We start from the raw sequence: 18,973 nt of genomic DNA, 5'->3' as shown, positions 1-18,973 counted from the left end.
CACGCTTTGTTTTTATTTAGATTTATTGTATTCTCTTGTCTTTCCAATGTTGAAAAATGACTAGAGGATTTAGTCTCTGTGTCACTTTATTTTCATACTTTAGTGAAAAAGAAAGTCATGACCTACTTCTGAAAGTTTAAAGACACTCTGATTAACTTAAATAAGTTAAAATTAGATAGGAAAATGCTTCTGTTTTTGGTTCTGTATATGGTTTTGGTTCGGTTTTGTATATACGATATTTCTAAGGGTGCCAATATTTAGGAGCAAGGTGTTTTTGTTAAAAATATTTATTTCTTTATGAGATTTTCCTTTTTCTTACCTTTGCTTCCCTTCAAGGATGGTTTGTTTTCATTGTGAGATTGCAATAAATCACCAGGGGATAATTTTCTATACCTGTTTTTAGTCAACTTTACCAAAGGTGCCAATAATTCCGGAGAGTACTGTATATGTTTGTATAAATAAAAACCTGTATTTATATGTTTGTAAATTTGCTGAACTTACACCGAGACTATCAATAAAGCACACTCACATCACATGCTGTGTAGGCTACAGTACATTCTTGGTCAACCACATGCTTAAAACTGAGACTGAGAAAAACAATGGTGACGAAGATATCGAGACCAGAGCTAAGCTAAGATTACTGTTTTGTGGTCACGAGAAAGGCAGTCATTAGAGACGGTCAGTGCACTTCAAAGTAGATTACATCAGAATCGAAGATCATAAGGTCAGTGCGTTTTGAAAGTAAGTAGGCCTGTGGTCTGGAATGGGTGGCTGTGCGTGTTATAACCGCTTGGTGGTGCTAAATTCAACCGCACTGCCTTGCAAACAAAAGCATTCAAACTAATATTTTAAATCAGTCTATTCTTATGAACGTATGACCTTTTTTGTGATTAAAAATATTTAGTAAAAACAAAATGAGTGTCCGAGGGTTTATCTGACTAAGTATGGGAACATATATTCTGATATATATAAATAACTTTTTTTTATAATACATTTTGCAAAAGGAAACATTTAGTCGCTCCTAAAAGCTGAACATTTCTGTTTTGCTTTCTTGTATGCACACGTAAGTGTATGCACACGTAACAATGATAACACATAGCAGCCTATTCAGGCAGGCAGTTCAGTCGAAATAAGACCCAGTTCCATCTGAAACCGACGCATGGTGTGCTCTCCGGGTTTTGCATTTGTTCCACTCCCCCTGCTGAGGAGTTCGAGTTTCGGACCTCTTGTTTAAAAAAATGGGGGGGAAGGACAAGAAGCAGTACGTGGACCTGCAAGTAGCATCCTTTGAATAAACAGGCATCTAGGGGAACGTAGGCTACATTGGGTGTACCACATGGAATGGGACAGCATGAAATGTGGTATAAAAGTGTTTGGGGCTTCATACTTTTGAGTTTAAGTTTTAAAGAATGCCTTTTCATAAACGAATAGTGTATCCCCAGCGAGTTTGCAGGTTGAATGGAGATGGATTCACTGCGGGACGTTTTTACTTTGCGGATGGAACAGCACAAAGCAGCAACGTTTTTGAGCCTCCAGTATTTACATCACTAGAGGACGTAAACTGTCAGACTTTTACAAACATTCTCCACCAACTTTCCGATTTATCACGACACGCTACCTGCATATTTTCGGAGATTCAGACGGAGGCGGCATCGATAGTGCACAGGGCAGCCAGACTTCAGCTTCGACTGGACTCTCTGCAAATTGCTGCTTACAAACTCGACCACAAGAAAATTAAATTACGTGAGTTGACTTTATATCATTAAGTGAATGTCTTTTCTAAAGGCAAACTTATGCAAAAAGTGTTCAAATGATGTAAACGGAGCAGTTGGTGCATTGAGTGGCCAAGTAGGAGAACCATGTGGCTGTGATGACGAAGATTTATGTCTTCATAACAAACGTTTCTATCTGATAAAGTTAATGACCTATAGCTATAGTCAACACAAACTGCATAGGCCTACATGTATGGCCATATAGAATGTACTGAGTTAGTCTAATGCATTTTCACTGCAGCCTTTTGCGTCGCTATTTCAAACAGTGGTTTTGTATGGTCCTTAACTGTCTTTCAAAGTTTTCTTAGTCAGTCTCGGCAAAAGAGCAAGTAGGATGATGGAAAGTAGGTGTAGACTTTATAACATGATGTTAAATTGGCGGAGAAAAGGAGTGCGACCTGTCAAAGGTGATGGATAAGTCTCACGTTGATTAGGCTATGTGAGAAAGTGGCGCCTGAGGGTGAATGCTTCAACAGATTGGGTCTCTCTCTTTACAATAATAGTGAAATGAATGCTTGGCTCTTTCTTTCTTTCCCAACTTTAAAACAAATCAGATTCCATTTGGTCATTTAGCGTGCCTAGCATACAGAATTTACCAAATCAGCGTTTGGTTCAGCCCACCTGTTTAGTTTTTTATCTGTGATGTAGGACACAGTAACCTACATTTAATGGGCCTCAGGAGAAATATGTTGTCCTAATAATGACATTCACACAGCTTCTTTCATCACTTCTAGGCCATGACGTATTTAGACTTGCCCATTCATTTTAGACTAGCTGTACTTATCAATGTATTATACATTTATTTATTCAAAGAGAACTGTTTATTTTTGTTTACATTGTGATGTGGTTTAAAGGTGACATATGTGTGCCTGCTCAGAGGTAGGACCCAAGCAAGTGAAGTTGAGTTGCAGGAAAGATAAGCAAACGTGACATGGCTACCCTGACTCAGTTGAGAATTGTTATTAGTAGCCTACTGATGAAGTAGGTAACCAGTAGTGACAGGATGACATCAACAACTTTATTTTTAGATTTGGCGGCTTCTTGTCAATAAAGATGGACTGGGTGCCATTCCGAACAACGTCAGGCTACAATAAAGATATACCATCTAAAGTCCACACACCAAATGTGACACTGTAGAATTCAAAAGGTACATTTCTGACTATATCCATGTATACTTACTTGTTATGGGGTTGGCTAATTTGTCCAGGAAAGACAAATAAGCTCATATTGCACTCAATGATTGTGCTCAGGTGTGCCCCATGTGTAGTTGTTTTGATACACATATGTAAATAAATACTAATGCCTCCAGATAAGGATGCGGTGTTATTGTCATCTAATCCCTCACAACCCCCTCCCCTCTGGACATGCAACCTGTGGGTCAGAGCATAATACTAGTGATGGCTTGACGAGAGCATAATACTAGTGATGGCTTGATGAAACCCAAGAAGAGAATTCTTGAATGCTGAGGAACAAAGTCTTCTGTCCTTGCGTTGTCGGTGTCCCTCCTGAGCAGAAAGCTGTGCTCCCCACTGGAACAGACGAGACACTTCCCTCTGCGTCAGCTTCTCATCCTTGCCTGAACAGCTCTCTTATTTGCCAAGGAGAATTCCGAAGGCTTCCTTTTGGAAGTTCATCTGCCCCACTTCGTCCGTCTAATCTGGACACATGAGCAATGAGTCTCCAGTCCGTGGAAAAGAGGATGAATGAGGCTATTTCAGGGTTGGCCAGATATCACCAGACTTCAGTCTGTCATATTGATCCGCAGAGACTCACCAGAATTGACCTCTGATGCAGTGTGATCTGAAGTGAAGTACTACTAATGCACATTTCATATAATTAGTAGTAGATTGGGATTTTCTGTGGAGGTAAGACTTGTCCCTGACATGGCCAAATCTATTATTAAAGATGCAGAACTGTTGTCTGAACTGCAGTGTGCAGTGTGTGGCTTTTGCAGCCGGTGCAGTGTAGCCTGAACTACATTGCTTCGTATTGTAAGAACCAGCAACTCCTACTTAATGTGAGGGCAGATAAGATTACACTAAATAAAACAAAAGCTCCTTTTGGTGTCATTCTGTGATGCTATTATCTAAGACAAGATTAGCATTAAAGCTCCACTTCCTTCTTCCTTTATGAGCAACCCCTACCAACATCCTCCATGCTCCACACACACACACACACACACACACACACACACACACACACACACACACCACACCACACACACTCACACACACACACACACACACACACACACACACACACACACACACACACACACACACATCCACACATATGCATCTCTTGTCATGTCCCATCTTCTCTCTATGAGTGGATTAGGTTCTCATAGGGTCCTAATGACATATTCCATCCCTATGGATTACCACCGGGCTAATAATAGCTGGGAACCATTCACTCAGTCCTCGTCTCCCTTTTTTTGTCACTGGGAATAAGAGCGGAAAGATCCTGACGTTCCCGAAACTAGAGCAGTCTCTGTGCAAGGAGAGAGAGAGAGAGGGGGGGGGGGGGGAGGGAGGGAGAGAAAAAGAGAGAGGGAAAGAGAGCGATAGAGAGAGAGAGAGAGAGTCTGCAAGAGAGTGACAGAAAGAGGTGATGTGTTGAGAGCAAGTGTGATGGGGAAGACAAGAACAACAAGGCGTCAGGTGTTAAGATTCCACAGTCTTTGTGTAGTTCAGTTCTGACAGTTGACCCCTGCGGAGGTGTGGTCAGCTTGACACACATTGTTCCAAGAACTCCAAACATTCCATATAGCATGTCCTGCTTTGCCTGAGGTGTTTAAGATGCCCAGGGATCCCCCTCCTCTCCTTGTGTCTATATGTTGCTCAAGCAGTGAAGCCCAAAAGCGTCACACTGACAGCACCAAGTTCACAGTGAAGGAGCAGCGTGGAGAGGAGGGGATAGGCCTGAGGCCACTCTCATCTGCCACTTAACATTTCCCTCATGCTCCAGAAGGATGGCTCTTGCCCCTGCCTCTGCCCCACAGAGCCCTCTGCTCGGTGCAGATGGTAGGAACAGTTCTCTCTCTTTTCTCCAGTTCCCCATCCTGCCCTGCAGGGATAGCAGAGGTCAAATATGGGGCACTTAACTGGTTTATTTTATCTCTCCATTCCTCTTCATACTCTCTCTCTCTCGTACACTTTCAGTTTTCACTCTCTCTCTTCAACACTCTTCCCTCAGACTCCTTCCTTCTCCTTGTTTTGTCACCATTTGGCCCACAGGCCTGCAGAGAAAACATTGACACACACACACACACACACACACACACACACACACACACACACACACACACACACACACACCACGACCGCCACAACTACTCCCGCACCCCACCCCCACCTGGCCCCATTCTCCGCTGAGTCCAAAGTAAGGTGAGCAGACCAAACATGCAGGAAGGAGAAAAAACATGGGGTATAAGTGGACACATGTGTGCTCCAGTCCCGACATCGACGTTCGTCCCCCTCTAATAGCATGATGGAACAGCTGGCACACATAGGGAGCTTCTGTGTTAAGAACTGATGGAACAGCTACCACACACAGGGAGCTCCTCTGTTAAGAACTTCTGTGTTAATGACTGATAAAACAGCTACCACACACAGGGAGCTTCTGTGTTAATGACTGATAGAACAGCTATACCACACACAGGGAGCGTCTGTGTTAATGACGGATAAAACAGCTATACCACACACAGGGAGCTTCTGTGTTAAATGTAAATGTAAATCAGGTTTCTCGGGCAAAGTATACTTGCGTATACAAGGCATTTGGTCTCTGCATTTATCCCATCTGTGAATTAGTGAACACACACTAACCCGGAGCTGCCTTGCTACAGCGGCGCAGTGAGGGGTCAGGTGCCTTGCTCAATGTTCCAAGAATGGAACAGCTACCACACACAGGGAGCTCCTCTGTTAAGGACTGATGGAACAGCTACCACACACAGGGAGCTCCTGTGTTAAAGAAGAATTCAGACGATTTTTCACGTAGATATCTGTTTCTCAAGGTCACCGAGTACTATTAAATGGAAAAAAAACCTAAAACAAACGGTTCTACCTAGCTTGAGGTGAAAGATTGAAAAATAATGGAAACACATGGCTGATGTTGTATAATGATTGCTGGCTCACACAGATTTTACGCAGACATGAAGATAAAGAAAAGACAGCCAACTTATACAACCTCTGTCTGCAATGTGTCATATATCATACTGTTTCATGACAGAGTTTTTCCAGTTCTGAAGTAACAAAGGCTCGTTGAAGACTACCGTCCTTTATTGTTTATACGTTGCTCTAATGAACAAGATATTCACAGAGGACCCCGTCAGCCAGACGCATCATCCGATACTTTGACAGGAGTAATCAGGAGCACAATGATGGTATCCAGTACCAGGACACCTTTAGGACACCTTTAGGACACCTTGGCACAAATAGCTGTGGGAGTGAAGGGGATCAGTTTGCAATGCTAAAGGCTCTCACTGCGAGTCTGCCGGGGATGCCTCCATAGGGCCATGCCAAGCTCATTCTGCTCCTCCATAGGGCTATGCCAAGCTCCTTCTGCTCCAGTGAAAACTCAGAAAAGAGTTGGGGTGGGGGGGGGGGGGAACAGTACAGTCATTATTTCCTCCTTTTCTCCATCATCATTATTCCTTTCTTGTACTCACAGACCTGGGCCCCTCTCTTTCCGTAGAACAGAGGACGCAGAGTCGTGAGCGAGAGTGTTGATGCTTATGCTGAAAGGGGACTCAAGCCCAGCCCGAGCCCCAGGAAAAAGCCTCCGCGCTCCCCTCTCTCCGCCTCTCCATCTCCATCTCTCTTGCCCCACTCCCTGGAGAAACCATTCAGTATTTCAAGCAGAACTGCAACTGCAACACAAATGTGTTTGGAGAGGTTCTGCTTGGGGTGAGGACCTGGAGGGTCAGGCCTGTGTTAGTGTGTGTGGTTAATGTTGGCCTCATGGAGAGCTGTCCTGAGTTTTGGGGAAAGCTCTCTTCCTGTATTTGTTTGCGTGTTTCCTCAGGTTATGAGCTGTGTGGTCAGCCAAGGTCATTTGTTTTTATCAGCCTGTGTGGTATACCTGAATGAATGAAGGAAGGGACATAAAACTAGAACACGAGGGTCACTGACTCCAATGAGAAAGAAAAGGCAAAGTAATTCTGATTTATATTCAAAGGAATGCTGTAAGCCAGGCCGAATGAAAGCAGTGAAAATGGAGATGTTTGCATACTCCACACAGGACTGTCTATCTTGCCAAACGTTTTAATTTGTTGAACAACAGTGTGAGCAGTGTTATTTGGTTTGTAGTGAGTGTGTTCTGCTAGAGTCTTTATCAGAGGTTATCAGAAAGGTTTCGGGCAAAAAAATGTGTGTCTATTGACTTGCAATGATTTTTCATTGGAGCACGTTAATTAGGTTATCTAGGCACTTTGTGTTGCTTATCTGTTCTGCTCCTTGTTGACAGAATGACAGATGACAGAAATGGGCAGGGTTGTGTTTGTTTATGATTGAATGTTCTCTCAGACAATGACTGCTCCCCTGTCCTTCAGCAGAGCTCTGAGACGGCGAGGAGATAGCATGCCGCTTGTGAAGGCACTGCATAGCAATGATGAGCCAGGAAAAATGCCCATTCATGGGATTCTAACACCCAGAATTGCAGCTGACTCAGGGAATAGATCAGTTGGCTTCGGGCCAGATCAGTTAGATATGCGCTGAGACTAACTACATAACCATGTTTTATTTCAGAACGCTATTAGTCAGCTAATTGTGACCACAATGTAAATGATTGCTCTGTCAAACTGCTTGCGGCACTCGCTGAATAAATATGGAAATCTGGTTTTTTGTTTTCTGCGATTAGGCCGCCCCGTTCACCACTCATGGTCGGGGAGCCAGGTGATGTCGCTGAGCCGACACAGGAAGATTGATGAAGTCAGAAAATCGATTTGATGAGGATTCTCAAGGCCTGTGGGCTGCCTGAGACCTCCACCTAAGGGTGGCGTGCCGTGATCGTATAGTGGTTAGTACTCTGCGTTGTGGCCGCAGCAACCCCGGTTCGAATCCGGGTCACGGCAGTGTTTTCTGTGTTGCCGGCCACTAATACATTATTGAGTAGCATTTGATCTCCTTGCTTCTTATGCTCCGTATCTTGTCTATAATTAGTGCTTAGGAATCAAGTTTGCCTTAGTATTGCAAACAGGAGCCTGTAAGCTATTTAAGATTTTGATTTTTCCTATCATTTTTGCATGAATCTGCTTTTCACAAGGACTGTTTCACTGAATGTGATCACAGACACATAAGTGTTCGAAAGACACTATTTATTTTAGAAGGGATTTGATGTTGTTTGGAGTGAAACAATCTGCCCCTGCCCCGTTCTGGGAAGCCCATGCTGTGTCAGGAATTTTTTAATTCCCTCTCGGAATTTCTCAGCCACCACGCTTATTGTTTGTTTGTGCTTTTCTGAAACACCAGCCATAACCCTTCTGAATTATTTACAACTTCCAAATCCTTCTGTGGCTCAGAGCCCAACAGCTCCCTCTGACGCACCCCCCCCAACGTCCTGACTCTTGACACTGTGGGTGTGTGGGATGCCCCCAAGCGTCCCCGTGCACTTGCTGACCTATGCCCACAAAGCATGTTAAAGTTCCCAGCACTGGCCTGGGATCAGATGTTACCCAGTTCTCCACAGTGTCCAACACTATCAGGTTTCAGCCAAGCTTTAAGCGAGCTGCTTGTAGCTCAACTGGTAGGACAAGGTGCTAAGAACACCAAGACTGTGGGTTGAATTCCCACAGCTCTTATACTGCTCATGTAGAGAAAAGTACTTTATGGAAGTCATTTGGAATAAACGTGTCTATATATATATATATATAAGTAAAAGTCCATCTGAGATTTAGTCCTAAAATGAGCCCAGGATTTACACACTGGGGTTTGTTTTGATAATTTTCTTAAGCAAGAATAGTTGGTCCGCACACACACGCACACACCATCTGGCATTCCAGCTGAAGGAAAAAATGCAAGCTGAGCATCTTATCCAGGCGCTTGGAGTGGTCAGTAAATTTGCCTTTAATAATAATAGCAACAGAAAACACCTGCTGACAAAGCAGCTGCATACTTTTCATTGATGGCCATCTTGTCTTTGTTCTTGGTTTAGCACGTAAGATAGAATAGGTCCCATAGCAAGTCATACAGAACCACAACTAGAAGCCAAAGCCTGAAATATGTACCATGAAATATGTATATGAAATATGAAATGAAACAATGTTTGTTTATATTAAGAAACATACAGACCTCTTCAATTTACACTCATTTGCACTATTACATACAATGCACTGCAAACAGAGAACTTCATAAAACTGCCCTGCCTGTTAGTGCTCATTAATGTTGAACTGAACTCATACACGCTACATACATAAGGACACTTTGAGCCCCAGTGCCTCTCTGTAACCTTGCCCTCTGCAGTCCCTACTGTTCTGTGCCCAACCCAGACCCAACCCAGCCCACTCCTCCATAGAGTAGACAGAGAGAGACAGAAAGAGAGAGAGACAGAGATAGAGAGAAAGAAGGGGGAGAGAGAGAGACAGAGAGAGAGAGAGAGGAGGAGCACATGTCAAAACCAGATGTGGCTCCTACTCTTCAAAAGGCTTCCCTCGACACCACTTTTATTATGGCCAGATGCACTCATCCACCACCTTCCCTCTCCCCCTTTCTCCCCTTCCTCACTCTCCCTTTCCTTCCTTCTCTCATCTTAAGCTTCCCTCCGATTCTCTCTCTCCCTCTTGCCTCTCTCCCCTTCTCAATTTTCAACTTTCTCCCTCTCTCCCTCCCTCTCTCTCTCCTTCACTCTCTCTCCCTCCCTCTCTCTCTCCTTCACTCTCTCTCCCTCTCTCTCTCCTTCTCTCCTCCCTTGTTTCCCCCTTCTCTTCACTTTCTTCCTTTGTCTGCATTGTGCAGTCCCCCCCTCCCTACCTCCCCCTCCCTCTATCTCTATCCCCCTTTCTCTCAGTTGTATATTTATTTTGTTTTGTTACCATCCTCCCTCTCATTTATCACTCTGTACTGGCTCCGTCTCTCCCTCTCTGGGACTCCATGGCTGTCTGACCTCCCGCTCCTGGCTCTTATGAACTGGGAGGATTACACAGACGTGGAGAAATCCTCGGCTCGGCTAGGACAGCCCATCCGAATAGGTTTTCTTCGTCTTCTGTCAGCTGGATTTTTATTAAAGGCGAGGCAAAGTCCTGGGAGCTGAGCCACGCAATATGTTCGCCTGATGTGCGGCCAGATGCCCACTATCGCATGTTTACATAAAGTTCCTCTGAAGTAAACAAAAAAAACCCCACAAAACTGTCTTTCATTTGTAACATGACTATCAGTGAGTTAATGAAATATAAGCTTAAATACAATTTTTATTGAGAGTTATACTGGTTCTATTCGCTTGTGTCTGTATGACACAGGTATGAACAGAGAATGGACTACATAAAAAGGTTGTAAGCGTCCCCCCCCCTGCATAAGTATGTGGCATAAAATGGATACTTTTCTGCATGGAATGACAGTGCTTCTGCAGATGTGGTCAAGGTTTCTCAGTAGGTCAGAGCTGACACAAAGCCCTCATTGTAACCTTGGCGGCGATCCCTCAGTGGACTCAACTCATGCTCATACTCAGTTTCACAATAGCGGTGCAGTGAGCGGTGGTGCCGTGATATTTGCTTTCTCTCTCTCTTCTCTGGGTTGCTCCAGGGGTTCTGGCGCAAGTGTGTGCAGACATACCAGGCTGAAAAACAACAGGCAGACTACAGCCATTCCTGTGTTTTAAGAACAGGCCTGGCGGTGCGCTCCCAGATGTCCATACCAATCCACACCCTAAATCGCTATATCTGGGCTCGTGCCTCTGTCCTGCCATGATGAGGGTGTGCTCCTCTCTTCCTGTGGTGGTGAAATTGAACAGTGTGTTTGTGTATATTTGGGAAAGCACACATGTATTTGTGTGTGTGTGTGTGTGTGTGTGTCTGTGTGTGTGTGTGTGTGTGTGACGTATATTTGCTGGGTTATTTTTGTGAGTGAGTATGGACTATGTGTATCTGTGTGTATGGTATGTTAGTGAGCTGAAATAAGTTTGTGTGTGTATTTAATGTGTTTTGTGTGTGTCTGAGTGCAAGATTGACAGCAAATGTAAATTGTTTGACAAACTCTGCTGTGTTGATTAGCTGGAACTTTGGCCTTTGAATAACTCCCACCATTCAAAAATAACCCATGTGATTGATGTGTATGTTATGTCCTTAACCTCTGCATACAGGACTTGTAGCTGCATATTAATGACTTGCAGCCATGCTGCTGATCCCCTCCGTTACTCAGTGTGATTCATCTGCAATGTGCACTTTGTGTTGCCATACTGCCTGCTGTTTGGGCCGACCATATGAGGTCATTTCATTTGGAAACGCTGAGAGGGAGAGAGAGAGAGAAAGAGAGAGAGAGAGAGAGGGAGAGAGAGAGAGAGCTGTGCATTTCAGATGTTCCGTCTGGGACTGTCTAAGAACCGTCATGACATCCAATTGTTTTGGAGAGTGGACCCCAGAGTACTGGAGAGAGAGAGAGGCATTACATGCTGCATCAGGAACAGTTAGAAGCCCCAAGGCTTTAGCCTGCACACACAACTTTACAGTTCCCCCCAGAGAAAGGACGCCACACCCGATTTTGTGAGTTTTTCCCCCATTCAGATCAATTTTGCTCTTGCTAGAGTACTTCTCAGCTGCACATTATCAGGTGTGGTGCTGAACGGTTTGAGGAGTCTTTAAAAGGGTGGCATGTTAAGAGCTTCTGGGTGAGCATGGCTGTTACAACACTGGAGATGGACTTCTATAAGAGGTGGTGGAGTAGTGTGTGATGTGGAGTAGTGTGTGATGTGGACTGCCTCATCTGGAACGGGCCCCACACACACTCCCATGCACATACGCACACACACACATAAACACACCTGAAAATCAAATCCAGATGACCCAGATTTTTTGTACCATTTTAACACACACACACACACACACACAAACCACACATACACACACACACATCCATACCATTTCTACCTGGCACTGGCTCAAACATATTCTGGGCTCTTACTTCCAAATGTATCCCTTCCTGCCTATGCCTGCCTGTTCCTGTGCCATTTGCAGTGCACTGTAAGGCATCCCCCCCCCCCCCCCCCCCTCCACACCCACACACCCACACACACACACACACACACTGTAAGGCATCCCCAAGCCCAGCTCTGCTGCAGCACTCAGGGCTCATATCCTGCCTCATCAGCTCCGCTAACAATGAGCGGCCTTGTCCTGCAGCCTCCACTCCCAGCACAGCCGCCCCAGACAGGCACCCAGTCAAGTAGCCAGACACAGCACAGGGGCTAGCAGGCAGGCAGGCCGGCGGGCAGAGACCTCAGCATCTGTGTAATTGAGGCTTGTTTTCTTTCTTGTTGTTTTAACTGCAGGTAGGTCAATGAGGGGGTTATTTTTGGGAAAGGGGGAGGGGGATTTGGGGCACGTTCAAGAGCACACAGCTGGAACTGGGAAATACTGGTACCCCCCCCCCCCCCCCACACACACACACACACACACACACACACACCAGTCCACTCCTCATAGTGTACACACACACATACACACACACACACACACACACACACACACACACCCATACATTCCTCATTGTGTGGATGGGTGTGTGCTTTTTTGTGAGATTTGGTTTGTTCACCTCAACCATTTTTGTGTCCCATACTAAAATGTAGCCTCACATTCTCTCTCTCTCCCTCTCTCTCTCACTCACTCTCTCTCTCTCTCTCTATTCATGATGTTGTTCTTGGCTGCTTTGGATCCTCCAAACTGGGCTCTGTCCATTTGGGGGAAATCCACAGGAAAAAGTGTTAATTAGAAAAAAAGGCTGAATTCCTTTAGCCACTGAGGAAAATCTATATTTAATGGATGCAAGCAATGACTGTCTGCATTGTTATTTTGCTCCGTGGAGCTGGGACGGTGTGAACGCTGATCATTTGATTAAGTTTCTTGGTGTCAAAAAAAAAAAACATACGGAAAATGAACGATTTTAGCCTGTTTCACCAGATGTGAATTCTGTAAATGCTATTCATGTCACTATGACACCCTGTTTTGGGAAGCATTCTTTTCTGTTCCAAATACCTTCAACTCAGTGGAATTTTCCAACAGCAACACTTGACTCTACAGCCTGAGGTTATCCTAGTGGTTTTCCTATGGTTAGGCTTCCTTGTAGTGTCCTTCCTGCTGAGTAGCTGACTGTGGACAGTGGAAAAACGGACGGCCAGCCAGAGGTCAGGGCAGGGATGGGGCTGTGAGTGTGATGAATCTTTGAGTAGGGGACACCTGTGTGTGCAGACGACAGCCCTTAGTACACATTACTCCCAGCTCACCCTGACAACTAGCTCCTCAGGGAGGTCACTGGTGGCAGCTTTACAGTGATATATATCTCTCAGTGCACTTTCACTGTGTGTGTGAATGAGAGAGTGTGTGTGTGTGTAGAAATAGAATAGAGGGCATTAAAGACAAAGAAAATATAAGAAAATATATGTATGTATAAAATATATAAAATATAAGATCATGCATTCAGATAACAGCTCAAAGTCATGTTTGACTTAGTAAGGTTAATCTTCATTCAATAGATAATCATCAAAAGTTTGAGGATTCATTGAGGATAATAAGTGAATAATCAGCTATTTGTTATTGCCTTCCAGGGATCTGCCAGTGTTTCTTTAAACACTCTCAAGGTCACATTCAAGGCAGAGATGTGTGCCAGTTGAGCATGTAGCAATCGGGGTCATACAGTTTCTTGCAACTTTGATGCCCCTGAATGAGATCCTGCAAAGTCTGCAATGTTGAATGTTTTAGTCTAGTGAGTCTGCTGTATAAAAACAACCAGATCTATATGAAATGAAGTACTACGGATATACAGCAAACCACTGACCAAGGTGGGAGAATGGAGAGAATGTCTGTGATGAGTGGGAAGCTCTCCCTCACCTTCACACTCATCCTTCAGTGTGGCCCAATCAGGCACAGCCGTCGGGGATTGGCCCAGAAATGGAGCACTTGAACATGGGAGAACTGGGTTGAGTGTGAGGGATGACTCGGGGAAGAGCACGGGCCAGCACATTCCCAACCTCTTCCTCCAACTCCCCACTCTGCTCCGCTGCTGCCTTCTTACCTACCTACCCCCACAACCTCACCCACCCGTACAACCTCACCCGCCTCTACCTACCCCACAACCTCACCCACCCGTACAACCTCACTCACCCCTATGTCACAAGGTCGGTTCATTCGCCGCTCACGGGCCTCGAACCCGCCACCTTGACACACACACCGGCATGGGAGACGAACGCTCTAACCACTGAGCTAAAAGCCCAGGCTTCCAACTCAACGGTTAGAAGCGTAGGTTAGGGCTGTGAGGATTTACACGAGCAACTAGCACGCTAGCTCAGTCTGCCTCCGTTACACCTACCTACCCCCACAACCTCACTCACCTCTACTTACCCCCACAACCTCACTCACCTCTACTTACCCCCACAACCTCATCCACCCCTACCTACCCCACCAATCTCAACCACCTCTACCTACCCCCACAACCTCACTCACCTCTACTTACCCCCACAACCTCATCCACCCCTACCTACCCCACCAATCTCAACCACCTCTACCTACCCCCACAACCTCACTCACCTCTACTTACCCCCACAACCTCATCCACCCCTACCTACCCCACCAATCTCAACCACCTCTACCTACCCCCACAACCTCACTCACCTCTACTTACCCCCACAACCTCATCCACCCCTACCTACCCCCACAACCTCACCCACCCGTCCTCATTAATCCCCATCACTGCCAAACACATTTCCATTGATATGTATTCATTGAGTAGACATTTTTATCCAAAGAAACGTACTAGTGCAATACAATACACAGTTAGACAAATACACAGTTTAAATGCAGTGATAGCATCCTGTAAAGGCCGCTTGTGTGTGGCCTAAGACCTCTCTTTGTTCGAGGACACACACAGTTCTGAACAGTCTGTTGTAGCTTGTGGAGCAGGTTTTTCATATCTGCGTTACGACCTCTGATTTATTGTAAATGATGTGTGTGTTGTCTGACCAAAGCCAAGAAAGTGTTAGGGAGTGAGCAGTTAATGTGGCGAAAGGCCTGGAAAGAATTCATGAACTGTGAGCACATCTTCAGCTTATTAGAAGGGTGCGGCAGGCAGAGTGTTCTCAATGTTCTCAGAGGGGCTGTATTGTGTGTGTGTGTGTGTGTGTGTGTGTATGTGTGTGTGTGTGTGAGAGAGAGAGAAAGAAAGAGAGAGATTGTGTGTGTGTGTCGGTGTCTGTCTGTATGTGGACATGTTTTTGTGTGTTTATGTGTCCATGTCTGTGTGTGTGTGTGTGTGTTCAACCAAAAGTAGCCTTGTCTACACTAATCCAAAACAAAGAAAGCTGAAGTTATGAGTTAAGCTAACTGACTGGTCATAGAGTCACTTACTCACTCACACTGGTGGTGTGTGCTATTGTTTACTTAATTTCATACTGAGAACTGTCTTAACACACCAGAATGGAGGAAAAGGCAGCTGCAGAATACACACAAAAAATGACTTTTTGCGTTGTGTGCCTTTTTTTTGTTGTCAACTCTGTGTTTAGATATTTTGAGATGTTTTGATGGCTCTGTGGTTTGTTGCTCAAGCGTTTGGCTGTTTGGCTGTGTCAAGCGTTGGTTAATTAAATCTGTTGTGAGAGAGCCGATCTAAAAAACCCACCCATCTCTGGCACAGAGCACTGCTGATATAATGTTCTATGTGCAATATCTCTCCCTCCATTTCCCTTTGTCTTTGTTGTCTTTGGGGCAAATGTGCTGCGCTGCGCTGCTCACTCCCTCTGTGTGGTAGAATGTGTCTCGCTAGCTCGTTCCACATACAGAGAGAAAGGTGGTGAAAACCTCTCGACACACTTGAGCTCTCTACTCCTCTAACCTGCCCCACTTTCCTCATGCACTGGGTATGTTCACACCATGGATGCACTGTGTGTGTGTGTGTGTGTGTGTGTGTATGTGTGTGTGTGTGTGTGTGTGTGTGTGTGTGTGTGTGTGTGTGTGTGAGAGAGAGAGAGAGAGAGGGAGAGTGTGTGTCTGTTCAGTGTTTATGCCCTCAGCCAATCTCTTATCATGTGTTTTCATGACTCCTCTTTAGCTGTTTGTTGGAGAACACCTGGAACTCCTCCTGCAGCTGCAGGTCTGAGACTGGTGTGTGTGTGTGTGTGTGTGTGTGTGTGTGTACAGGGAGAAAGAGAGAGTGCGGAGCAGCTGGCGGTGGTGTGTGTGTGTGTGTGTGTGTGAGTGTGTGAGTGTGTGTGCGCGTGTGTGTGTGTGTGTGTGTGTGTGTGCGCGCGTGTGCGAGCGCGCGCGTGTGTGTGTGTGTGTGTGTGTGTCCAGACCACGCTTGTCCTCCCTGTGCTGCTAACTGGCCCCTGCGTACCCTTTAAACAGCAGCTGTACCAGGATGTTTATAGCAGATGGTTTAGCAGTGTTGTGCGTGCTTACTGTAGTGTGGTTTAGCAGTAGTTACATCACTTGGTTGAAAGCCATTAGACGACTCTGTTGCGTGTGTCCCCTCAGGTTCTGTGCTGTATAACAAGACGTTTCCGCAAGCAAATAAAAAAGAGATGAACTTATTTGTGGAACTGTGCAACTCTTGAGTGAAGATCCAGCAACAGCTTTTTAAACTTTCAAGGGCTCAGAGGGATGTTTGGAGTATTTTTTTGACCTAACGTAATGAGAAATAGTGAATGCAAAAGTAATCTGTTTCTGCATAAACTATCAACTGTACAACCTCTCTGTTCTTCGCATCAGAAGAAAGGCAGTTCACACGTGGATTGTTATCAACCTTCTGGCAGTTCAAGGCCAGGACTAGGAATCTGCTTGGCCTCGAAGCTTTGGCTGCTGACTTTGTAACCAGGCAGGAATGCTGGCCTCTCTCTCTCTTTCTCTCTCTCTCTCTCTCTCTCTCCCTCTCTCTCTCCCTCTCTCTCTTAAACACACACAGACACACACAGACACACACACACACACACACACACACACACACACACACACACACACACACACACACACACACACACACATTCTGTTGCAGTCTTTCAAACTCATTCTTAAGACCTGTGTGTGTTTGTGTGTGCACACGTCATCTGTTTTGCCCTGATTCATGAGATCCATAAGTGGGCCTACTGAAATAACACAGATACTGGACATGGCACGCGTGATATCACAGCAGCACCCACCGAGGGACCCAGAGCAGCAACGGCAGTCAGGATATCCTCACTCTATCCTCACTCTCAGGTCTGTGGTCTGGGAAACGTCCCTTCTGCTCACTTCCTTGCCAAAAAAGATGTTATTTCTGTCGTTCTGAAGATTGTAAAGGAAGGAAAATACACATTACAGTGCGCCAAAGAGACTGTCAGAAAGCACAAAGTCCAAGCCTTTTGATTTTCTCCTCCCTCCATGCCAGCGCACAAGCTGAGTCTTGGCGCGCACCAGTGTCTTCACTTGTTTTGCAGGAATAAAGTGGAATGTGCAATAAATATTTGAAATCACTTTTCCTCTTAGAAATGTCAAGTGGCCATATTTTCTAGGGGAACAGATGGACTTCTTCTTGGTGAAGAACAAGTTTATGAGTACAGCAACAACATAGCACTCATTCATGCTGCTAATCTCCAGCCTTTTCTAATACATCCCACATGGGGAGTTATAGGCTTGGTATAGTCTTGTGTCTGTGTCAGGGTGGTATGTGACAACAATTGCGTCATCAATGCGGCCTACGGGGGGTGCCACATGCCTCCCAACAGTTGTGACCATGCATCAATGTGCATGGAGGAGCATACCACTTCTTTTAGGGTCACTGTGTTGTCAGGGATCAGACGGTAGGAGAGGTCAGAAGGTAGGAGAGGTCAGAAGGTAGGAGAGGTCAGTGACCCCATGGCCGAGGGTCAAGACGCTGCTGTGCAGACCTCTTCCTCTGACTCACAGCACCTCTGCCCTGCCACATCACATCACTTCCTGTCCAGAACCACCGAGAGGGACTCATTCATCTGCTCACTTCCTGTCCCTCGAGGTGACCGACAGTTTCCAGTGTGTGTGTGTGGTATGTGTGTGTGTGTGTGTGCGTGTGAGACGGATGCTCCTTGTGCTCTCTCTCCGAAGTCGTAGAATGCTGCCTATCTGCATCCGCTGTCAGTGTGCAAAATGCCACAGTTGCTCATTAAGTGATCATGCCTGTCAAACTGATTGGACACGTTCCATGAATGTGAGGGTCATTCGTTGGTCAGACACCTCTGTCAATTCACATAACCGGCTTGTTGGAGTTACTTGGTCTCATTGTAACAGTTGATTACATGCATGCCGTAGGATGGCAAATTTGGGACGTCTGAATCTGTTTCTTCACCTTTGTAGGGTGCATCATCCGCCTTGACATATGCAAATTAATCTGCCCCTATGCTTATTATGTTCCAATAAGCGAAAAAACATTCCTGGTCAATTTTGAAGTAAATTGGATAATATTTACTTACCACTGCGGTCTTCTGGTGAGCGTATGTTGTGTCGACCAGTCATGAAAACTGGGTCTAATTCCAGACTCTTTTCTTCAGTGGTTCCATGTTGGTGGAATGAACTGCCCAGTGCTCTCCGTTCCTGTGGTAGTTTTGGGTCGTTTAAGAGGGGTCTAAAGACATTCCAATTCAACATATACTTAGTTGTTTAAGCGCTTATGTGTTATGGTTTATATAATGTTGTTTTATTTTAATTGGGCTGTTAATTAATTTGACATTATTGTTTATTATTGATATTCTCCTTAATGTAGTCTTAGCATGTCATTGTTTTTATATTATTGATTGAATTTACATTATTGTTTTATTATTGCCTTTCCCCTTTTTTACATTGCTTTTTATTAGGCTATTGCTTGAATTGATATTATTGTGTACTACAACTATTCTCCTTACTATATTTGACCTACATTTTAATCTGTTCCCTGTTCAATTTTAAATATTATTATGTTATTTTGTATTTATGTGTCGCTTTGGACAAAGGCGTCTGCTAAATCCATAACCATAACCATTTAGGTGGCCCACCATCAACCTTTATGAATGGTCGAAATTGTTGG

The 18,973-nt window shown here is 45.0% G+C and overlaps 1 protein-coding gene and 1 non-coding gene across 3 annotated transcripts in view; both read left to right on the top strand.

Annotated features, from left to right (window-relative positions):
- The first annotated feature begins 1,203 nt into the window (after positions 1 to 1,203).
- Positions 1,204 to 18,973, top strand: part of nhsl1a (NHS-like 1a) — a 72,946-nt gene continuing 55,176 nt past the window's right edge. The window contains exon 1 of one of the 2 annotated variants that reach the window (XM_042072719.1): positions 1,204 to 1,743. In XM_042072719.1, the coding sequence (XP_041928653.1) occupies positions 1,410 to 1,743 (334 nt within the window). In that variant the 5' untranslated portion in view covers positions 1,204 to 1,409. The remainder of the gene's footprint in view (positions 1,744 to 18,973) is intronic. The other variant, XM_042072717.1, reaches the window with a different exon arrangement.
- trnah-gug lies at positions 7,771 to 7,842 on the top strand. The gene has a single exon. It is a non-coding gene; the product is annotated as a tRNA-His (tRNA).

The sequence above is a fragment of the Alosa sapidissima genome, chromosome 19 (genome assembly GCF_018492685.1).
Source record: "Alosa sapidissima isolate fAloSap1 chromosome 19, fAloSap1.pri, whole genome shotgun sequence".
Taxonomy (NCBI): domain Eukaryota; kingdom Metazoa; phylum Chordata; class Actinopteri; order Clupeiformes; family Clupeidae; genus Alosa; species Alosa sapidissima.
The sequence above is the reverse complement of the archived record's forward strand: the minus strand, read 5'-3'. Positions and strand labels throughout refer to the sequence as shown.